We start from the raw sequence: 20430 nt of genomic DNA on the forward strand, positions 1-20430 counted from the left end.
GTGGCACGCGGCGTGGGGGAGGAGCGAGCTCTCACTCTCTCTCAGCGCCAAGTTCCGCGAACTCCGCGTTGTTAGATGTCTAGTCGCGGACAATAATCTGTTTCTACTCTTCCTTCGTCTCGGTGGCGTTCTAATGGGCGGCATCGAGGAGCAGATGACTCGATCTTCTTGTTGATCTTCATATCCGATGAGATTTGTTTTCAATGGTCGATGCATGACACCTTCCTGGATAGTGTTGGCGTCGACTGTTGCAGTTGTGTTTGGTGTCTTGCAGTGAGGTGTATGGATGACGACAAGCAGCGACATTTCTCTTCTTCAACCACGTCGGATGAAGTTGACGGCGCTCGGATCTAGCGGACACAGGGAAGAACCCTGGTTGACGTGCCACAAAAGCCTCGGTCTTGTTGCTTGCGGCGGTCCGGTTCGAAAAGCATCCTTGTATGTGAAGGTGCTCCTCCAGATCTAGGTATGACAAGAACTCCCCTACTTCTTCAGTGTTGCCTCAACGACTATGGAAGACGATGGTGGGCGACATTTTGGCGTGGCACAAGATTCTCCTGAGGTGAAATTCTAGTTTTACTTCTTGTGAAGTCTTTGATGCAATATTGCAAGACATTTATGTGTCTCCTGTGGTGGCATAGTGTGTACTCTTTGTAATTGATAATTCAAGGCAGAGCCAGTGCTCAGATGAGCCTGGTGAACAATACCTTGATTTGAAATAGAAAAAAATGTTCAAAAAGTTTTGTGGTGCAAGATGTTTTTGTGCGTTAACTCCGTGCAAATGTTTGTGAAGTTTGGACATTCGAGGAGCTTATGAAGAAAAAGACAAAATCAGGCATGAACAGTGCGATTTTTAAAAGTTTAGTAGACATCCGAAATTTGTCCTTTTTGCCACGAGGTCCTCGAATGTTCAAACTTCACAAAAATTTACACGGAGTTCACGCACAGGAGCATCTTGCACCACAAAAGAAAATTGACTTTTTTGAACTTTTTTCTATGTCAAATCGAGGTACTGTTCACACCCGGGCTCATCTAAGCCCGGGCACCAAATCGCCGCACCCATTCATCTGTTTTCGCATGGTAGTTCCGCGAATTGGAAGTGGATTTCTTTTGAGTGAACAAAAACATTTGTTTGTTCCTACCCGACTGGGAAACGGTAGTTCACTTGGGTGACCTACATGGGGGAGGGCGATGGTGGGCAAGCTATGAGGGCGCTGACGACGGAGTTACGACCGACGGAATTAAGTTGGTGCTGCGAGCGACCATGTCGGGTGTTGATGATGATGCTCGGAGCGGTGGCACCAATGCGATAGTGCTTCTCTCGTTGCTGCAAGTTGGCCTCCTCCCATTTGCCGGCTAAGAGACATTATGCATAGGTAAAAGCTCAGAAGGAACAAGTGGGCGAGAAAGGGAACGCGATGGTTGTGCTTGGGGGTGGTAGATCAGAGGGTCGAGAAGTAGGCAGGTCCGCGCAAGTTTTTAGCCAGCCGACGCTAGGCGGTGACCTTTCTTATAATGGATAGTTTTTCCATGTCGGACACTAAAATTTCAATTGCGTTAACAAATTCTGGAGAGGTCGAGGACGGCGACGCTAGCGAGGCGCAGGGATGTCAACGAGGCCCTGACCAGGAGCTGCGGACGACATGGCAACTTCTGTTGCAAGTGGAGGGGAGTCGAAGTTGACGGTTCAGATGGTGGTGAAGGGGTGGTGCCAGTGCCGGAGAAGAAGAGTAGGTGGGGGATTTAGAGGGATAGTCGGGGCAGCAACATGACATCGATGAGTGGTGCCCAAGGGAGGACGGGGTAGCGAGACGCAGGTGAGAGTGTTGCCGACGCAGGAGGGCTGGCATGTTGATTCAACAGTCTAGATTAAAGTGACCTAGGCCCATCATGACGCCAATCCTTGGAGAACCAGCTTGCCATGAGAATATGTGACATACCAAAGATTGCCGAATCTGATGATCTGGCCTGGGGCTCTGGCCTGGGGCGAAGTTCTCGATTTGGTCGAGGTGGCCAGTCGAGTCATTGACGAACGTGGCGCTGTCGAAGAAGAACATCTGAACCAACGCGTAGATTACACTGTCGCCGATGGGAGATCCCATCAGACCTCTACGTCCACCAAGCGGGACCTGCATGGGCCACCACCATCGGAGATGATTCCGGCAGATCCGTCGGTAGGGAATCCCGGCGTGGTGACTAGGTCGAAGGGGAAACAAGGAGGTGAGTTTACCCAGATTTAGGCCCTCCGATTGAGGTATTGAGGTAAAACCCTACTCTTGCTCTATGTATATTGTGATTGAAGTGTACAAAATACATGTATAAACCAAGGGATTGTAATGTATCTATCGACTAGCACGGCCCCAACTTCTATAACATAGCGGGGTCCCTAGGATTACACAACTAGTTGGCTACGTTGATGGAGGGGAGTCCTCCATGGCTCCGGTTTCCTTCTCTTGGACGACAAGGCCTCCAAGTCTTTTCTTACGAGGACCGTGGGTCAGACTGATGACCTAAGGCGAAACCGACCTACGGGGGCCTTGGGCCGGCCTACTTGGCCCGACAACTGATAAGGTGAGACACGATTGGATTGTAACACCATCGTCGCAAAAGCATGTGAGCTCGGAACCATAATGACACATTCATTATTCTTCTACTCTTTGGGCCTAGGTAGTTGATAGCTATTCACACCTATATGTCTTAACACCAAAGTTCAAATCAACGTTTTATTTCTGTGATAGAGAACCCCAATTTAACATTAAAAGTATAGTTATTGACCTTTCAAAAAAAAAATCAACCTGCAAGGAGTATGTACATTTTTGCAATTGAACAGGTCATCAAGGAAAAGGAACACAGCTCAAAAAAAGAAAAGAAAAAGAAAAGGAACAGAGGAGAAACAAAACACGGAGTAAGAACCTTTCCAAGAAAACTCAGAGCAAAGCATCTACGCTACGCGTGGAGGCGTGGAGCCCACGCACCAAACGTCACCGCCAGCGCTCCTTCCTCCGTTCCCCAATTCCCCTGGAGGCGCGCCGCATAGCAGCGGCGACATTGGGCGGCGATGGCCTCGGTTAGGCCCCCTCTCCGCCGCCTCGCGCTGCTGCTTAACAGCCGCATCCGCGCCAACAACCGCTTCCTCGCCTCCGCCTCCGCCTCCACCTCCTCCTACCCCACCGCCGCCGCAGCCGGCGCCGCCACCACCGAGACGCCGGCGCCGGAGGAGCCGGAGGTCGTCAGCATGACGGATAACTGCGTCCGTGTAGGTGTCTTGCAACCTCTTTATTTCAGTAACTACAATCTGCTTTGCTGCTTCGAGGGGCAATTGTTCCATAAATTCGGGGATATATTTTAGGATCTTGTACGGATCGATATTCATTTTATAAGATTTAACTGTGGAGTTTGTCTATGTTTTTCCTTCAGTCGTATAATGACTCTGTAGAAATTTAGGGGTTTAAAATCCGAGGTTATCATTCTGGGAGGATCTCTTAGTTCTTAACTTCTTATTTGGTATGAAGACTGCAGAGTTCTATGAATGTTTCGTAATACAGATCATATACTGTTGTTCGCTCACAAAATTGTTGTGTTATTATAAGGAAAATGTGTCAGTCACCTCCGATACTTTTTATGTTCTGTATTTCACTTCTTCAGTTAGTTTAGCACGTACAGTGTCTGATCATGTAATTTGTTTGCTGCAGAGGCTCAAAGAGTTACATACTAAAGAACCATCTGCTAAGGGCAACATGTTGCGCTTGAGCGTTGAAGCTGGTGGCTGTTCTGGATTCCAGTACACCTTCTCACTGGATAGCAAGGAAAATGCTGATGATAGGTTGGTGGTCATGCTTCAGATTGAGGTTTCATGATCTTTGTTTGCAACACCATTTTTAGTGGGACATGGAATCTCCGAAATGTTTCTGTTGAAATAATGGAGCATCAACGTTTACCACCATTGTCTGGTCAGGGTACAGTTGCATGTCTCACATGCTGTTGATTTAACTGTAGGGTCTTCGAGAAGAATGGTGTTAAGTTGGTTGTCGACAATGTCTCATACGACTTCGTGAAAGGTTCAACAATCGATTATGCAGAGGAATTGATAAGCTCAGCATTTGTGGTTAGTTTTGAATGGCTCTATTGCTCAATACCTGAACTTGGGCGCTATTTTAGATTACCCAATTGTGACCCTCTGTTTTATGCTTAGGAATGTTCTCTGATTTCTGTCTGTACGATGTGCAGGTTTCAACCAATCCAAGTGCTGTTGGAGGCTGCAGCTGCAAGAGTTCCTTCATGGTTAAATAATTCGAACATTAGTAACTTTAAGAGGTAGCCTGACAGAACTTTGTGTTGCATTTTTTTGAATTACTACAATACTTCGATACCTCCAAATAAGTCTCTGTTATTGCTACTATCTTAGGAATCTTATGTAACCTACTGCTTTACTAGAATATTTTTGTTATGTGGATGCATACCCATTGGTGGCGTGGGCCTAGCCTGCCGTATTCTGCACAGCCACCTTAATGCTTGGTGCCCAAGTCTTGGACTTCCATAGATATCTTAGACATAAATTATGGTTCTGTTTCCAAGTTTGTTACGTGAGCTGGCTATAGAATGCCAGACAGATATTATGGTGGGAGGAGAAATCGATAGAGAAGAACCCCCCTCCTCTCTCTCCTAGTCATGTTACCGTTAACCAACCCCAGTGGCATTGTTGCCTGCTGGGCAACACTTTGCCGGCCTTGAAGATCTTCTTGCAATGATGTTAGCATCATGGCGACAGGGTACCCTGGGCCCGCTGTAATGGACCGAGCTCGGCGCCACAAAGATCCAGCAGTACACCATTGTCAACACATCATCGACAACGTCAAGGCCAAGGAGGAAAAAGCACCAAGGACCAGTACTCAGGACTTCCCCGAGCATGGTTCCCGGACCAACTTGGGCAAGGCGTCGCCCCCGAGCATGATGGTTTCAGCAATGGCAGCCAAACATAAGGAGCCAGGAGAAGTGCATGGGGCTTGCCCCCGAGTAGAACTCTGCTCCTTCTGGGCCCTCTCGGGGGTCTACCTGATGGCAAAACATTTAATGCAAGGCCTGCGCAACTCTCTTAGAGTTCCAAGGCCTGATCGATGCATTAAATCCAGGCCTGCATACCTACGGCGATCTACGCTTCATAGATACTCATCATGAGTCTACAGTACGACGGTCCGTCTCCTCCCAAGACGATAGCGCCTGCCGCTTATCAGACATGTGATAGGTGCCCCACCTTTTTGACTTTAGCACCACCACGGAGGCGTTCCTACATCAGCCTTGTGCCACTGCCCTATGGGCCCTATTGAGCTGTCTAATGGACGCGTTTCTCGAGGAACAGACTTGGCTTGTCGTCCACTACGCCAGGACCGTATGATGGCCCCATTTGGGGCGTGTAGTTTGTAACCCCAAAGGGTTCAACGTATCAATTTAATTGTAAAGGCCATTGTGGTACCCCCATGCCTATATAAAGGGGAGAACCGAGGCCATAGCAAATGATCGACCATTGTTAGGTGATCTCTCTCTACAAACTTAGGAGAAGACCAAAGCTAGGAGAAGAACAGAAGAACTATCCCGAGCACTAGAAGTGCCCCGAGCAGTAGCTTGTAACCACTCATATAAGCTGGTCAAGAGCTAGAGCAGGACGTAGGGTATTACATCTTGCGGTGGCCTGAACCTGGGTAAGAAACCCATGTCTCTGAGTGTAAGGTCCACTGAAGTGTTTTAGTCCTTAGCCAAACAAACAAGGGGTCTAGCCTTAATCCTTGATATCGACAATCACAAGTCAACATCTGGCATGCCAGGTAGGAGGCTAAGGCTTCGGTTTCCATTGAACCAGTTGCCTCAGCCATGCACTTGCACTATCGTGCTTGCGACGACGGTAACATCGTTCGTCATCGGCGCGCGCGGATCCTCACGGCACGGATGACCACACTGGTGCAGCTGATGAGCTCCATTCGAGGGGCACCGCGCCATTCGAGATATGGGCCTCCACCAGCATGCACTGGTCGACATGCTACCGAGCGGTTTCCAAGGGAATAGTCAGGAGGCTGTGCTGTGGACTGTTTGAGTTCTTCAACGCCCCCCCCCCCCCCGGTTCTCGTGGAGGATGAATCTCCCATGGGCCCTTGGCTTTGGGAGATTGCGGGGTTGGTGGACATTGCCCGCCGCCAGTCGACGATTAGAAGCGCTTGCATCTTGACGCAACCCTTCTCGCTCGATCCCTTCGATGGCCTCGTTGCCATCACAGCTGCCAAGTCCACTGCGAGGCAATGCAAAGAAGCATCGTTTTGCGTCCCATCTCACCATCACCGCTTTCATGCTTGTTGATGATCTCCATGATGTCCTTGACCACAAGAGGAAGGCAAATGCCCCAAAGAAGGCACTAGCGAGTGATGTCCCGCATCCCTCTTTGACGAGCATGGCCTCACGAATGGGTGGGAGGTTCGAGCCCCCGTTGACAACCGACACCAAGCACGCCGCAAAGGACATCTCGGTGCACGCAGCAGGTGCCACGGTTGGGACAAGTGTACTACCCACCGTGACCGAGACAACAAGCTCTCAAGAGTGGAAGACTGTGGTATGCATCCGTGGGGATGCTTCCGCACCCGCTTCACGCCGCCAGCTCAAGCTGCTAGCATGGGAAGTGAACGCGGTGCTCCCAAGCATTGACGCATCCTGACCACTCAAGTGGTCGGACACCGCGATCATGTTCAGCCACGAAAACCACCCCAAGGTCTCATCGGTGGTCTCCCCGACAAACATGCTGGTGGACGGAGGTGCGGGCCTCAACATGTTTCCTTCGACGTCTTCGATAAGATGCAAGTGCCCCTAGGGTGCCTGCGACCGATGAAGGCGTTTACAGTGCCGCTCGGGCAGGTGTCCTTGATGGTCGCCTTCGGTACCAGAGACACTACCGGAAGGAAAGCATCATTTTCGACATCGCCAAACTCGAGCTCCGTCAAGCACCCGAGCACTAAGATTTCATCTGAGCGGAGGTGGATAGACTAAAAAAGCTTGGTTCGAGGTGATCCACCCTGAGTGGCTTGCCAACCCCGTCGTTATCCCGAAGGCTAACGACAAGCTAAGGATGTGCGTCGACTTCACCGGCCTTAACAAAGCATGTCCCAAGGATTCCTCTGCCCGGCATAGATCAGATCGTGGATTCCACGGCGGGATGTGATCTCTTGTGCTTCCTAGATGGATATTCTGGTTATCACCAGATTCACATGGCTAAAGAGGATGAGGAAAAACAACATTCATCACCCCAGTTGGAATGTTCTGTTACATCTGCATGCCTTTTGGCTTGAAAAACACCGGCCCCCCATATCGACGGGCCATGCTCATCGCATCGGAGTGCCAGATAGGTCGCAACATCGACGACCTCTTCGTGAATACCAAAGATCAACCCACACTCCTCTGCGATCTTGCAGAAACCTTTGGCAACCTCTGCCACATGTGCCTTCGAGGAATTATGTTTTTCTGGTCGTGCCTTCGAGGAAGCTCCTGGGCTTCCTCGTCTCGAGCAGGGGCATAGAAGATCAACGCCATTAGCCAGATGCGCCCAGTCACCCACCGACGCACCTCAAGGACATGCAATGCCTCTCAGGCTGCATGGCAGCCTTGGGGAGATTCATCTCCAAGCTCGGGGAGCGAGGCCTCCTCCTATTCAAGCTCCTCAAGAAGTCGGGTCCATTCAAGTGGACCTTGGAGGCCGAACAAGCACTCCAAGGTGTCAAGCAGTCCCTCACCTCTCCGCCGATCCTGGTGGCACCAAGACCCGAAGAGCCATTGTTGCTATATACATCAATACATCATGGCCACTCCCCAAGTCGTGAGCATCGTCTTGTGGCGATACAGGAGGAAACGTCGGAGCCTGAGCTCAGGCTCGAGCCCCCGGCCGCGCTCATTCGTCAAATCAAGCTGCTGGGTCCAAGCTCCCAGCACCTTCCGAGAAGATGGCCGACCCTGAGCTCCCGCCCAGCCCCAAGCTGGCAGGCAAGCCCAGGCTCCTGTTTGGCCTCGAGCTGGTCGAGGAGCCTGGGCGGGCTCCCCGATTCAAGGACGTCTCGTACAACGACCAATCTACTTCATCAATGAAGTCATGCGTGATGCCAAATCATGGTACCCGCAGGTCCAGAAGCTACTCTATGCATCAAGGAAGCTGACACTACTTCCAAGCCCACAAGGTGTCCGTCGTCAGTCCCTTCCCGCTTGATCGCATCCTTCACAACCATGAGGCCATTGGTCTCGGCATGAATTTGTGAAGTGGGCAATCGAGCTTGGGGAGTTTGATCTCTGCTTGTCAGCTCCCACGCAATCAAGTCGCGCCCTAGTCGACTTTATCACAAAAATGACACCAGTGCCCAAAGACAAGGAGGAGGAGGTGTCCTTAACTCCCGGATCGTCGGTCTTCCGAACACTGGACGATGCACTTCGACGGATCCTTCACGCTCCAGGGCCCGGGGGCTGGAGTGGTTCTCACCTCTCCGACGGACGAACAACTCAAGTATGTTGTGCATCTCCTTTTCAAAGGTGCCACGAACAACATGGGCGGATATGAGGGGCTGCTCGCAGGCCTCCGTGCCGCAGCCTCCCTCGGAATTCGATGCCTACTCATCAAGGGTGACTCACAGCTCATCATCAATCAAGTGTCGAAGGACCTTCAATGCTTGGACTCACAAATGGCAGCATAACTGGATCAGGTCATGAAGTTGGAGCAACACTTCGACGGCTTGCAGCTACAACACGTGCCGTGCTGGGACAACGAGCTCGCCGACCATCTATTGCGATCGGCCTCCCGTAGGGAGCCGGTCCCGGTCAGAACCTTTGAAGAAAGGCTCTCTCGACCATCACCAGGTGGCAGGGCCGAGGGCTTATGTCAGCATCACGGGGGACAGGTACCCCGGGCTTGCTGTAATGGGCCGAGCTTGGCGCCACAAAGATCCAGCAGTGCACCATTGTCAAGTCGCATCATCGACAACATCAAGGCCAAGGAGTAAAAGCACCAAGGACCGGTACTCTGGACTCCCCCAGCATGGTTCCTCGACCAGCTTGGGCAAGGCGTCGCCCCCGAGCATGATGATTTCAGCAACGACAGCCAAACATAAGGAGCCAGGGGAAGTGCGCGGGGCTGCCCCCGAGCACCTTCAACTCCCCTGAGCAGCAGCTCTGATCCTGGTGGGCCCTCCCGGGGGTCTACCGGTTGGCAAGGCATTTAATGCAAGGCCTGCGCAATTCTACTCTCTTAGAGTTGGAAGGGCCGACCGACGAATTAAATCCAGGCCTGCATTCCTACGGCGATCTACGCTTCGTAGATACGCATCATGAGTCTACAGTATGACGGTTTGTCTTGTCCCAAGACGGCGCCTGACGCTTATTAGAGACGTCACAATTGCCCCACCTTTTTGACTTTGGCACCAGCACGGGCGACGTATCTACATTAGCCTTGTGCCACTGCCTTATGGGCCCCAGTGAGCTGTAGATGACAGGATGGATGCATTTCTCGAGGAACCGACTTGGCCTGTCGTCCACTACGCCACAACCGGCTGGCGGGCCAGCATGGGGCATGCAGTTTGTACCCCCAAAGGTTCAACGTATCAGCTTAATTGTAAAGGCCATTGTGGTACCCCCCAGGCCTATATAAGGGAGGACCGTGGCCAAATCAAAGGATCAGTTCTTGGTTAGGTGATCTCTCTCTACGAACTTAACAGAAGACCAAAGCTAGGAGAACAGTAGAACTATCCCGAGCACTAGAACTGCCCCTAGCAGTAGCTTCTAACCACTCATATAAGCTCGTCAAGAGCTAGAGCAGGACGTAAGGTAATACATCTCGCAGTAGCCTGAACCTGGGTAAAAAAAACGTGTCTCTGACATGAAGTTTACTGAAGTGTTTTAGCCCCTACCTGAACAAAAAAGGTGTTTGCCCTTAATCCCCGGTATCGAAGATCACACGTCAACAAACGACTTCTCCCTAAGCTCCTGGGGGTCATATGAACTTGGCATCAGAGACTATGATCTGTTCTGATGATGTTGATATTCTCTTCTAATTGTACTTCAAGTCCGGTTGCATTAGAATTATAAAACCTAGCTGAGTCTTTTTCAAGATACTGTGGCGTATTGAATTTTTTGCAATACAACATTTTTGTATAATGAACTGATTACAGCTAGAACGACAGCCATATGTTAGCTGAAGACAGCTTCTTTGTGATTCGAGATACACTTGTACAAGATAACCTACATAGCAATGAATGAGATAACCTACGAATATACTCATACAGGTTAAAATTTTGTACAATTCACTGGATCAAAAATTTCTACTTACAAAGACCCAATTCAATATATAAACTTTAAGTTGTCCAGTTTTTTTTCTGATCTGGTATTCACGTGCCCGTGTATGTTGTTATGGACAAAAGTTCCATGAAAGCCATAGGGCACTCTTTGTGGCAATGTTATTTTTGCAACAGGAGCACCTTCAAATTTTTGGGTATCAATAATGTGCACCTGCAACATAAGACATAAAGCTTCAAAATTGGACTCGTGTTTCATATGAAAATTGGGGGGTGTGTATGTAATGTGTTACAATGAAAACTTGCCTGTGACGTATTTGTTCTTTCATTATGTACAAAAGATATTATCCATCCATCATCTTCATGTGAGCCACCAACTCTTGGAACAAATGATGCTCCAGAGCAGAACTCATCTTCACTAAGCCGATGAATTTCCATCTTTATTAGATCTTCTGCCGATGTCTGGTGTACAGCTTGAATTTGAGTGAGGAAATCTTGGTTAAATAGTAGCTGAACTGATGCACGGAGCTGATTTATACATACCTCTGTATTCTCTCTCTCCTCAAGGCATAGTTTTGCAAAGCCCCCATACTTTGGTAGTACTGCAAGATATAAAGAAAAACTGAGTCAAGCTGTGATACATAGTACTGTAAACACGGAAATAGACGTAGGCACCCAATGTACATGCTCGTAATATAGAGTGTTGTTTGATTTTAGCAATACCTTTTTCACTACTGCTAGCAGATCTTGTTAAAGAATCCACTATTTGTGCGTAGCCATAACTATGACGCACGCCTGTGTAGTGGTTATTGATCATTGGGAATTCCAAGGAGCACTCAGTCCCAGTCAAATATTCCCCTGAAACAGTCTTCGTTTTCAGGTTTAATCTCCATTCAAACAAGCGAGAGAATAATTTCTCATTAATGCCTTGTTTCATGGCCTTGCCATCTTTTTTAAGCTCGGACCTTTCAGGGAGTATTTCTTGTTTGTTTAATCTTGGCCCTGGTATGACGGAGTCTGCCGAACGGAGGCCTTGAACAACAACCTAGGCCACCAGGAAAAGATGAAATTTGTAGTGCAGGTAGTTGCAAGGGACTTGAAGGGATGGAACACATATTTTTTCAATAAATTTCAGACATTATTTACAAATATATGAAAAAAGCTAACAAGAGAATACTATGTACCTCATCACCTTCTTCGAAGCAGTTGATAAGATGGAACATGCAGAATGGTTCAACATCGAACCACATAACTGACTCTGCGTCACCATAGCGGGGCATAATCCCAATTCTTGCATAACCTTCCTTCTCAAATTCGATCAGCCTATGCAACGTGTAATATGTGATTTTGATTTTACAAAATAATGTAGCTGCTTATTGTTGGATAAGTTTATATGAAGTACTTACTGACCGCCTGTAGTGAGTCTACCAATGTCAATAGTAAGTGGTATATCTATGATTATGTTGTACCTACATCAAGAGAAACAATATCTGTGAATTGCTATCACTGTTTACCATAATATTCTACTCTGAGATATTCTAGTATTACCAATCAAGTTAAAAATTCATAAATAGTATGTACTGTAATCGATAAATTGCTGGGAGCAAATGGTATTTCTTAAATCCACATACTTCAGAGTAACTCCTATGTCATGACAAAGTGTAGATCTGTTCAGCTTGAGGTCAACTTTATGTTTTAGTTTGGTTCCATCATCTGCATTCAAATAAACTCGAGTTGTGGTTATAACTTGATTTCAACCTTGGCACATGAACATGGTGTAAAATTCTAGAGAAGTGCAACATATTATAAATTACCTGAGACAACACCAACAACTAGGAAAGGCTTCTTTGCATCTGAGCCAAAGATGACAAGTTCTCCTGATCCAGGAGCTACCTACAGTCATGTGAATGAAGTGCCTTAAATCAAACAGATGACTGAACAAGGATAACAACATGTGCATGTATTTGGAAACATCTTGTAATCATACTTTTGTATGCAGTGTGGTGTTTTTTTTGCAGTTATTCATTATTATGTGCAACATATATGATTGTGTAAAATAGAGTACCTCCTCTTTTTTAAGTATATATTTATATATTTGCTTCTGATAAACCCTGGACTTCTGTTATTTTTGCAGTTAAATAGCGCATTGGTACGGACTACTCATCTTGCAAAACGCAGGGTTATATAAGCAAGGCATGTAACATAGATGATAGATAAATCCGACGTGGCTGCTTTTCCCCCTTTTTCCAGATCAGATCTGGAGTAAGCTTCCATCATATGTACCGCAGCTGAGTTCTTTCCACACCTGGGTTGTATTGTTCACTTATTTTTTGAGCCAACAGATTGAGGACACGGATGTAACTGAAACAAGGATGTTAATTCTGTTCTCTGGCAGATGTATCAATAAAATTAAATAATCTTGTTCTCTCGCAGATGTATCAATATGTTATTCTTTATTGATTGATATTTAAGATCAAGTTACTATGTGACTGCAGTATTTGTACCTTCTATAGTACTACCTCGGTAACTAAATATAAGATGTTTTTGCAGTTCAAATTGAACTGCAAGAACGTCGTATATTTAGTTACAGAGGTAGTAGTAGTAGTTCTGTTTTTGTGGTCTATACTTGCTTGATTTACTGTTCTTGTTAGCCATGGGGTTTATGAAGGATAGAGCTGCTGGTCACCCATACCTTTGGGTGAGCTGTGAAGGGCCGATCCCACTCCCCACCAATATCCCAGGTATTGCCTGTCTCAAGATTTTGTATGCAGATTTCCTGGGGCTGATGGCTTTCTGCGACAGCGTACACCCTACCCGCATGTTCAAACACATTGGTGTTGGTGATGTTCTTATTCACCTTGCCAAACCTCAGCTGCATCGCATGTTTACTCATTTCAGGTCAGGGTTTCTAGTAAACATCATATATATAATTTGGAATTTGCAAGTGTTAGTTACATAGTTGAGAATGTAGGCGACAATGATGGCTGCCGAGTCACCCTCGATAGCAGGGAGGAAGCATGGTTTCTGGCGGTCTTGTTCGATCTTCAATGTTTCGGATTGCACGTAGCGATTGTCGTAGGAGACTGACCAAGAAGAAGCTGAACCGGTCTTGGTGAAGTACAGGGCATGGAGCATGCCCTCGCCCTCAACCCATATCTCACTGGACTCCCCGAAGACGGAGACAGTCGAGTGGAGGGCGCCAAAGAGAGGATTGGAGCCTGGTATAATTTAGCTGACAGTTAGCTTCTTGTTTGCGATTCCTACTGCACTTACTTACACCACAGGAACCAGAAGATATGGATGATCACCATTTCTGATGTACACGCCCTCGGGGAAATCTTTGGGTATCTCTCCTTCAATCTGGAGTATCTCTATGGATCCACCGATCTCATCGACGGGCGCAAAGTTGCTCTGCAGACATGCCACAAGCAATGTTAATTTGCGAGAAAGGAAGCACGGCTGAGTTTGTGGGTTGTCATTGCCAGAATTTTTACACTGGAAGTTGCAGTAGAGTTTCATGGACTAGAGTACCTCAGACGGGAGCAGAGCTTGATGAGTAAACTTGAAGGTTGAGTCAACTATTGCATCCAGAAGCTTCTGTGGCGCATTCTTCAGCACCTGCGAGGCATCGTCGATGGTGGAAGAGAGCTGCCTTCGGAGCTCCTGGATCAAAGATTTCTGAGGCAAGAGGGCAGGAAGAACATCATCAGATAGAAACTTAACAAGAAACAAACTGATTTCTCCGACGACAGAAACCGGTAAACGTCCAGGAGACGGAGGGAGGGTCGACCTTTGGGTTGGAGGTTAGAGACGAGGACGAAGTTGTTGCACTGAGAGAGAAAGCAGGCCTGTAGTAGGCACGGGAAGGCCTCAAGGCATTTGGAGGAGAGGTAGTAGCTTTCAGCATTCTGGATTTCTGATAGTGACAAAGCCTGATCCTCCTGCAATCATGAGGAGGACGATTGACCTCCATTTATAGCAACTTCGATGGAGTTTCTCGCGGGATCAGACAACGGGCAGCAAACGCCGGGAGCATCTTGGAATATCCGACATGTCCTCGTCCGGATGGGCGGTTGGGGTCGAGCGATTCGGACAAGTGACGGCACCAGTGATGACCGCCATTCCAGCGTATAGAATCCCTGCATTGTCCTAGAGGCTTTCGATGGCGCCAAAATCTGCCGGCCAAACCAGACCTTGGTTTCACTAATGTAGTCGAGATGCCACGAAGATCTCGTGTGTCCCCCGAAGGAGCAGTAACGTAGTAACGTGAACGAGACGCCACGAGGATCTCGTGCCGTGCTGCTCTCCGGTTTGGAGTCCAATCAATTCTTGGTGGCTGATCAATGTAGATGGCACTAGAAAGAGTAGTCTAATCTTGCAGACGCACGCAGCGGAGCCTTGACTCTTGAGCCCCGCCGTAAAATAATCTGCTGCGCAGCGATGATGCTAGATTGCTAATGGTGATTGGTGGATCAGGTTTGGCGCGCCCACCTTTCACATGGTGTGACGTCGCTAGGTACGGACTTTGGGGCTCAAATGGCATCGGGCTCGTTTGAGATCCTCTTCACGAATCTGCATTGACATTTTGTCTCCACCCCGCCGCATTGGGGTTTACGCATCGTGGGCTTTCTGAGCTGCTGTAAATCGTTTTTTTTAAACAAGAGCTGCTGTAAATCGTTGTAGCGTGCCTTTGCATTCTTCCAAGATTTTGCTTCACAACTGTATTACAAAACTCAAGATATGGAGTTCACTACAGTTGGCGATGTTTCTTAGAGCAAAGGCGCAAGCAGCATCCAGCTTAAAATTAACGACATCCAAGTAGATGTGACAAATGTCCGCTCTTCAGTTTTTCAGCACTGACTGAGCTACACCCGTACCATCGGCCGCACGTTCCGTGATAGTTAACATGCTCACGGCCGGTGCATCATGGTGACCTGTGGCTGAAGTGTGCCACCCCAGATCGTTGTGCCGTATCGTGTCCCTGCAAGTTAATAAGGCTCGAACAAAAGGGCAAAGTGAAGGACGTGGAGTAATTGAGCGCGAGCTCAAATGAGCTCGTTATTCACGTCGTTGGTTAGCCCCTCTGGATGTGTGCCATTAATTTATCCTAGCACTGGTGGTCATCCAAAAATCGGGTACTGTTCCGAAATACATCCCCGGCAGCGGTGTCCAGTGGGCCAGATTTAACGCTGGGGAGGACGGCAGTTTGCCGCCTGGGAGGTGTTCCATGGATCAGAATCAGAGCCGCTGTCTGATCCGTGGATCAGGAAATTCGCTTTACCGTCTCACCGCACAAGTCGAGTTGAATCCAGAGTCCAGCCGTCTTCTCTTGCAAAGCGACTGGCGATTTGAAGGCGACGACTGGGAGATAAAGGTCAGGAGCGGCAGCGGCGATCCAACATGGAGTTCTTGATGCAGCCGATCTTCAGGTACGTCGATCCTTTCTTCGCCGCGCGAGGTTGTCTGCATTTTTCGGGCGTTTGGGTCAGCTTGTTGACAGCGATTTGTTTTTACCCTTGGTTTAGATCTGCTGTGCTTGAGGAGATAGAAGAGAGCCTGGTGCCCGCCCCTCTGGTTGCCGATGGCGAAGTGGTGGCGGAGCATGCGGTGCGGCAGCATCACAGGGCGGCGGACAGCGGCAAAGCACAGATCAGGGGCGGAGGCCGCAGCGGGCAGAAGGGATAGCTCCCCTCCGACGCCCGAGCTCTCAACGGGGAAGACGAATCCCCAGGCGCCCGGATGGAATAAGAGGTCAGTGGAAAAGCTTCCGTATGTCATCAGAGATGCAAAGATTTTAGTAAAGAAAAATGGACATAAGTAAAGAAATCAGGCAGCTATATCTTTCTAGATTCAGAGTATTTAGTACAATGCATTTAGCTGAACCCTCCTGATATGAGAGATGCAAAGAAATTAGTGGAGAAAAATTGGTAGCACTAATGAAATCAGGCAGCTGTAATTTACCGGGTTCAGCGGGTTAACTCCATTGCATTCACGTAGTTGAAATTCAGATAAGAAAAAACTTCCTTATGTCATCAGATAAGGAAAGATTTCAGTAAAACAGAGTAGTTTGTGCACCGCATTCAGTTGTAACTCATTGATATGCGAGATGCAAAGATTTTAGTAAAGAAAAATTGAGTGCGGTAAAGAAATTAGGCAGCTGCAGTTTGCTGAGTTCAGAGGAGTAAGTACACTGCATTCTGATTATTGACAATCAGATAATGAAAAGCTTAACTATGTGATCACACATGGAAATTATTTTATTAAATAAAAATTGGTAACACTAAATCAGGCAGCTAGAGATGTATGGGTTCAGAGTAGTTAGCAAACTGTATTAAAATGAAACCATTTGATACGAGAGATGCAAAGATTTTATTATAGAAAATTGGATTGCAGAAAAGAAATCAGTCAGCTATAGCTTTGTGGATTCAGAGCAGTTGGTACAATGCATTTGGATAAATCATGCCTACTGCCTGGTGTTTGCAGGCCAAGGCTTGGTGCAGGACACCATGCCCAAATCGAATCAGTGCGTTCGACAAGGCTGTCAGATGTTTTGCAGAGAAACTGGCTGAAAATGTGATCACACCTGTTCTCGGCATTACATTCGACTCCTTGGGCGAGGCTTCTGGTGATGCTCTCACTGATTTGTTGTTAGTAAATCAGATACAGTAGAGTAGAATTTTTATCTGAGAAGCTCATGAAAAGCGTGCACATAATGAAGAGATGCTTGGTTTCATTAGGGCTAAAAAATACCAGCTAAGCATATAGTGAAGACATGGACGAGGGATGCTCACGACATCTGCCACCTCATCTGATACAATACCAGAAGGGCAGCATGCAGAACAACCCTTTTTCGTACAGAAACTTCACGATGTACATGCACGCAATGGAACTAGTCAGGCTGGGCGACACTAGTTTTGAAGCCTACAATCGATTGATGGAGTTGTTCAAGTCGAATTTGACAGTGATGTTACCCTATACAGAAGTTAGGGATGGTCTTGGCCTCGAGGATAGACTGGCAGACAGGGGGGCTGTGGTGAATCAGACCCCCATGGAGCTGGTTTTGGCGGAACAAAACTTGAACGTCAAAGCAGCTACTGCTGTTTTAGCTGACAATGATTCGGTTTCGAGGACAAGCAACAGGTTGGAAGGACTGCTGGCTCCAGCGAAAAAGAAAGATATGGGATGGCCAACGACAAGTACGGAGAAGGCTCCATATGAAGGTCTAAGCAAGAGGACTAGGTTTTGCACGATATGCTGAAAACAAGGGCATTAGCAAACTACATGCCCTGATGTGGTGATGTCCCTAAGCAACCTCGGAAGCCTGCCAAATGTAAGAACTGTGGCTTGCAAGTAGAATGCAGTTTGACGGGCACCAGCAAAATAATTGTAATAAAGCAATGGAACTAAGGCTGGCAAGTAGAATGCAGTTTGGGAATGCACTGGGTAGGAGCTGATGGGCTCATGATGTCTTTTCAGTTATCTTATTTGCTATTGAGGCATATGCCTGTAGGTGACATGTTTTAGCTTCGGCGTAATCTAGACCATGGTTAATTTTTAGGTGTTGACATGCTTTTCGCAACTCTGCATTTTGGCCAGTGGCTAGGTAATGTAATAAGTCGAACTGTGTTCCAGCTTGGCATGTCTGGTTTAGTTTCAAATGTTGGCTTGTCCCCAGGTTTTCATGAATTTGTGTGCATGCTTTTGAAGGTAAAACCCTTAGCCTTGGATTTTAAGAAATTGACTAAGACTACGGGAGGACAACTACTGCTGCTGAATTTCGGAATGTGTAGGTTTAATATTGCAGACTACTGCTGCTGAATTTTAGGAAACTAGTGCTGCTGAATTTTCGAAATGTCTACGGTTGATATTCAGCTTATTGCAACCTGTAGGGCCCCTTGGATTTTATGAACTTGATGCTTATTATGAACAGAAGTTCGAAGTAATTGACCATATAAATTAGTGCTGCTGATTTTGGAAATGTCTAAACTCACTAAGACAAAACTAGTTCGAAGGCATGGGTTTTCCACTTTTCCTGAATGTATGTAGCGGCTAGACAGCAGCGAGTGTGTTTCATCTAAACTTAGGCCCTGTAGCACTATGCAAAATACATAAAGTTGTGACCCATCACCATAGCCAGAGATCAAGTGTTTGTAAAGAAATTATTTGTTCAAATTATGATTAGGCACTAGTGATAGTTACGTTTTGTGTGAAGAATATCCGGTGAGCTTTTCAGGAGTCATTTGCCCAAAAAATAGGTTTAATTGTAATGTTTTCCGAGTATGTTTTGAAATTTCCATGATTGTGCAGAAGTATGATGAAAGAAATGTGTTAAGTATATGTGTTCCACTACAAACGAACAGTCTCGGCCAGGATGTGTAATCAGTTTGCTCATTTGTCATGCAGGACTAGGGTTGGATTAGCTGGCAGGACGAGGATGAAGTTGGTTCCGGCCAAGAGCAGCGTGGAGGCGCGGCACAGGGGAGGCTCGCTGCACCTGTGGCTGCATGCGCACATGTGGTGGCTGAATCTCCGCCTGGCTGCCGTGGTCGAAGTTGTGGTCTCGCCTGTATCTCTGCTGAAGGGGAGCCGACGGCTGCGTCAGCCCTGCGCGAGTCAGCTCCGGCAGGTACGTGTCCGTGGATCTAATGAACCCGCATAGTTCAGCCTGCATGGATTCTAACTTCAGACACGGAGTGGGGATCCAAGCTCCAAAAGATTGTTCTTCGTGGCAGATGGGCGCTTACATCTTTCCTGACGCATTTGTAGAAGCGAGCTCCGGCGCGCGAGGCGAAGGTGACCACCTTGTCGAGGTAGTCAGGGCAAGAGATCGGTGGCGGCACTTCCTGAGGCTGCGAGGAAGAAAAGTGAATCTTCCAGAGCAAGGGTGTGTGCGGTGGATGCAGTGCATGTATATTAAAAAAATGTTCGCTGGAAGCCACCGTTGGGTGTGTAACAGCTGAGCCGTGGACCACAACGCTAGTGTCCATCTGAGCCGGCTAGTGCTGGTTGATGGACGTCCCAATAAATGCGGTTGGTGAGTGGGCCCTAGTCTGTGAAAAAGCATCCCATACTACTCACAATACGCAGTAAAATACATCTTCTGATGTGAATCTTAGCGCCAGACAACGGCTGGGATAATAGGTCCATCTGAGCTCGAGCTCAGAATAGGACTTTCGCAAAGGGAACAAAGTCTTACACCAAGGTACAACAAACAAAAGAGCCCATGAAAAAGAAAATTACAGCGAACCAACCTGTGGTTAAATGATTAAAGGGAATGTGGTATCCCAGCCTATCAGGGTTCAAATCTTGATGCTCGCATTTATTCCTGGATTTATTTCAGGATTTTTGGCGATGCACATTCAGTGGGAGGAGACGTTCCCATCGATGACGAGGTGCCTACGGTGACTCGTAAATTGCAAGATGATACGCCGGCTCAGTCTTTTAGAGGTGCTCACAGGGGTAGGGTATGCGTGTGTGTTCATAGAGGTGACTGTATGCGCGTGTATATGAGCGCTTGCATCTGTACTGTGTTAAAGAAAAATTACAGGGTCGGGATGGCCAACTAAGAATACTAAGATAGCCCACACACAAAGATCGCCCAAGAGGACCAACAAAAAACAGCTAGTGCCGGTGTCTATATTTTAAACATTCCTACGCTCGTATATACGCGTATACATTCACCTCTATAAACGCATATATAGTGACAGTGTCTATGGAAGGAGTAGATTGCCTTAAACTTGTTTAGCACCACTCCGGGCACTGCCCTATCTTTCCTCTTCCTCAGAGATAACCCCAGTTGAAAGAAGATGAAGGATTTAAAAATATAATCAACGGGGTGGTTAGGGATCACCTTTTTTATTGCAACTTTATTTGTTGCTATCAATCCTTACGTAGCTTTAATATTCAAGAAACGATGAACTTATAATAACACGAGGATTAGCCCTATGGTTGTCATCTTGAAAAAATATGCACGATTGCGTGCGAACTGATATCACTTTGCTTGAGTAGCACCACCGTTGCAAATCGCTACAAGATCACTACCAGTATATGCTAACATTTGACGTCATATTTGATCACATACTTTTTTTTTAAGAAAACTTCCAATCTATTCATCTTCAATCATGAC

General features: G+C 47.4%; 3 protein-coding genes and 1 long non-coding RNA gene across 9 annotated transcripts; 2 read left to right on the forward strand and 2 right to left on the reverse strand.

Annotated features, from left to right (window-relative positions):
• Nucleotides 1-2924: 2924 nt before the first annotated feature.
• On the forward strand, nt 2925-12782 carry LOC109787307 (iron-sulfur assembly protein IscA-like 2, mitochondrial). Its single transcript, XM_020345869.4, has 5 exons — nt 2925-3256; nt 3693-3823; nt 3997-4105; nt 4228-4314; nt 12439-12782. The coding sequence occupies exons 1-4, from the start codon at nt 3059-3061 to the stop codon at nt 4288-4290; spliced, it is 501 nt and encodes a 166-aa protein (XP_020201458.1). The 5' UTR covers nt 2925-3058; the 3' UTR covers nt 4291-4314; nt 12439-12782.
• Nucleotides 10133-14382, reverse strand: LOC109787306 (carotenoid 9,10(9',10')-cleavage dioxygenase). Of its 2 annotated transcripts, XM_020345868.3 has the most exons (13): nt 14095-14382; nt 13836-13982; nt 13613-13715; nt 13260-13522; nt 12997-13176; nt 12119-12197; nt 11936-12017; nt 11711-11773; nt 11489-11627; nt 11028-11349; nt 10848-10906; nt 10611-10766; nt 10133-10518 (listed from the first exon to the last, which is right to left on the reverse strand). In XM_020345868.3, the coding sequence occupies exons 1-13, from the start codon at nt 14275-14277 to the stop codon at nt 10351-10353; spliced, it is 1944 nt and encodes a 647-aa protein (XP_020201457.1). In that variant the 5' UTR covers nt 14278-14382; the 3' UTR covers nt 10133-10350. The 2 variants fall into 2 exon arrangements, with proteins under 2 accessions (XP_020201457.1, XP_040246100.1); XM_040390166.2 differs by having other exon boundaries at nt 10611-10906.
• A 980-nt stretch (nt 14383-15362) lies between these two features.
• Nucleotides 15363-19414, forward strand: LOC120965030 (uncharacterized). 5 transcript variants are annotated; one of them, XR_006664154.2, is made up of 6 exons: nt 15371-15733; nt 15830-16055; nt 16788-16929; nt 17042-17747; nt 18708-18930; nt 19071-19414. XR_006664154.2 is itself a non-coding variant. In XM_040390167.3 (4 exons), exons 2-4 carry the CDS (start codon nt 15886-15888, stop codon nt 19262-19264), a joined length of 621 nt encoding a protein of 206 aa, XP_040246101.1. In that variant the 5' UTR covers nt 15470-15733; nt 15830-15885; the 3' UTR covers nt 19265-19364. The 5 variants fall into 5 exon arrangements, 2 of the variants coding, with proteins under 2 accessions (XP_040246101.1, XP_040246102.1); XR_006664152.2 differs by having other exon boundaries at nt 15363-15733; nt 16788-17747; XR_006664153.2 differs by having other exon boundaries at nt 16788-17634.
• LOC141023402 (uncharacterized) lies at nt 18557-19171 on the reverse strand. Its single transcript, XR_012184708.1, has 2 exons — nt 19049-19171; nt 18557-18969 (listed from the first exon to the last, which is right to left on the reverse strand). It is a non-coding gene; the product is annotated as an uncharacterized lncRNA (long non-coding RNA).
• Nucleotides 19415-20430: the final 1016 nt, after the last annotated feature.

This window comes from Aegilops tauschii, chromosome 5, assembly GCF_002575655.3.
Source record: "Aegilops tauschii subsp. strangulata cultivar AL8/78 chromosome 5, Aet v6.0, whole genome shotgun sequence".
NCBI classification, from domain to species: domain Eukaryota; kingdom Viridiplantae; phylum Streptophyta; class Magnoliopsida; order Poales; family Poaceae; genus Aegilops; species Aegilops tauschii.

Bases quoted from the DNA above. Each gene is read 5' to 3' on its own strand.
- LOC109787306 (XM_040390166.2), bottom strand. From the start codon at position 14,277: ATGGAGGTCAATCGTCCTCCTCATGATTGCAGGAGGATCAGGCTTTGT. The intron at 13,523-13,612 runs GTGATCATCCAT...AAATTATACCAG, and splicing joins GGGCGTGTACATCAGAAATG to GCTCCAATCCTCTCTTTGGC. The intron at 11,350-11,488 runs GTACATAGTATT...CTGGTGGCCTAG, and splicing joins GCTTCGAAGAAGGTGATGAG to GTTGTTGTTCAAGGCCTCCG.
- LOC109787307 (XM_020345869.4), top strand. From the start codon at position 3,059: ATGGCCTCGGTTAGGCCCCCTCTCCGCCGCCTCGCGCTGCTGCTTAAC. The intron at 3,257-3,692 runs GTAGGTGTCTTG...TGTTTGCTGCAG, and splicing joins TGACGGATAACTGCGTCCGT to AGGCTCAAAGAGTTACATAC. The intron at 3,824-3,996 runs GTTGGTGGTCAT...ATTTAACTGTAG, and splicing joins AAGGAAAATGCTGATGATAG to GGTCTTCGAGAAGAATGGTG.
- LOC120965030 (XM_040390167.3), top strand. From the start codon at position 15,886: ATGGCGAAGTGGTGGCGGAGCATGCGGTGCGGCAGCATCACAGGGCGG. The intron at 16,056-18,707 runs GTCAGTGGAAAA...TTTGTCATGCAG, and splicing joins GCGCCCGGATGGAATAAGAG to GACTAGGGTTGGATTAGCTG. The intron at 18,931-19,036 runs GTACGTGTCCGT...TCTTCGTGGCAG, and splicing joins GCGCGAGTCAGCTCCGGCAG to ATGGGCGCTTACATCTTTCC.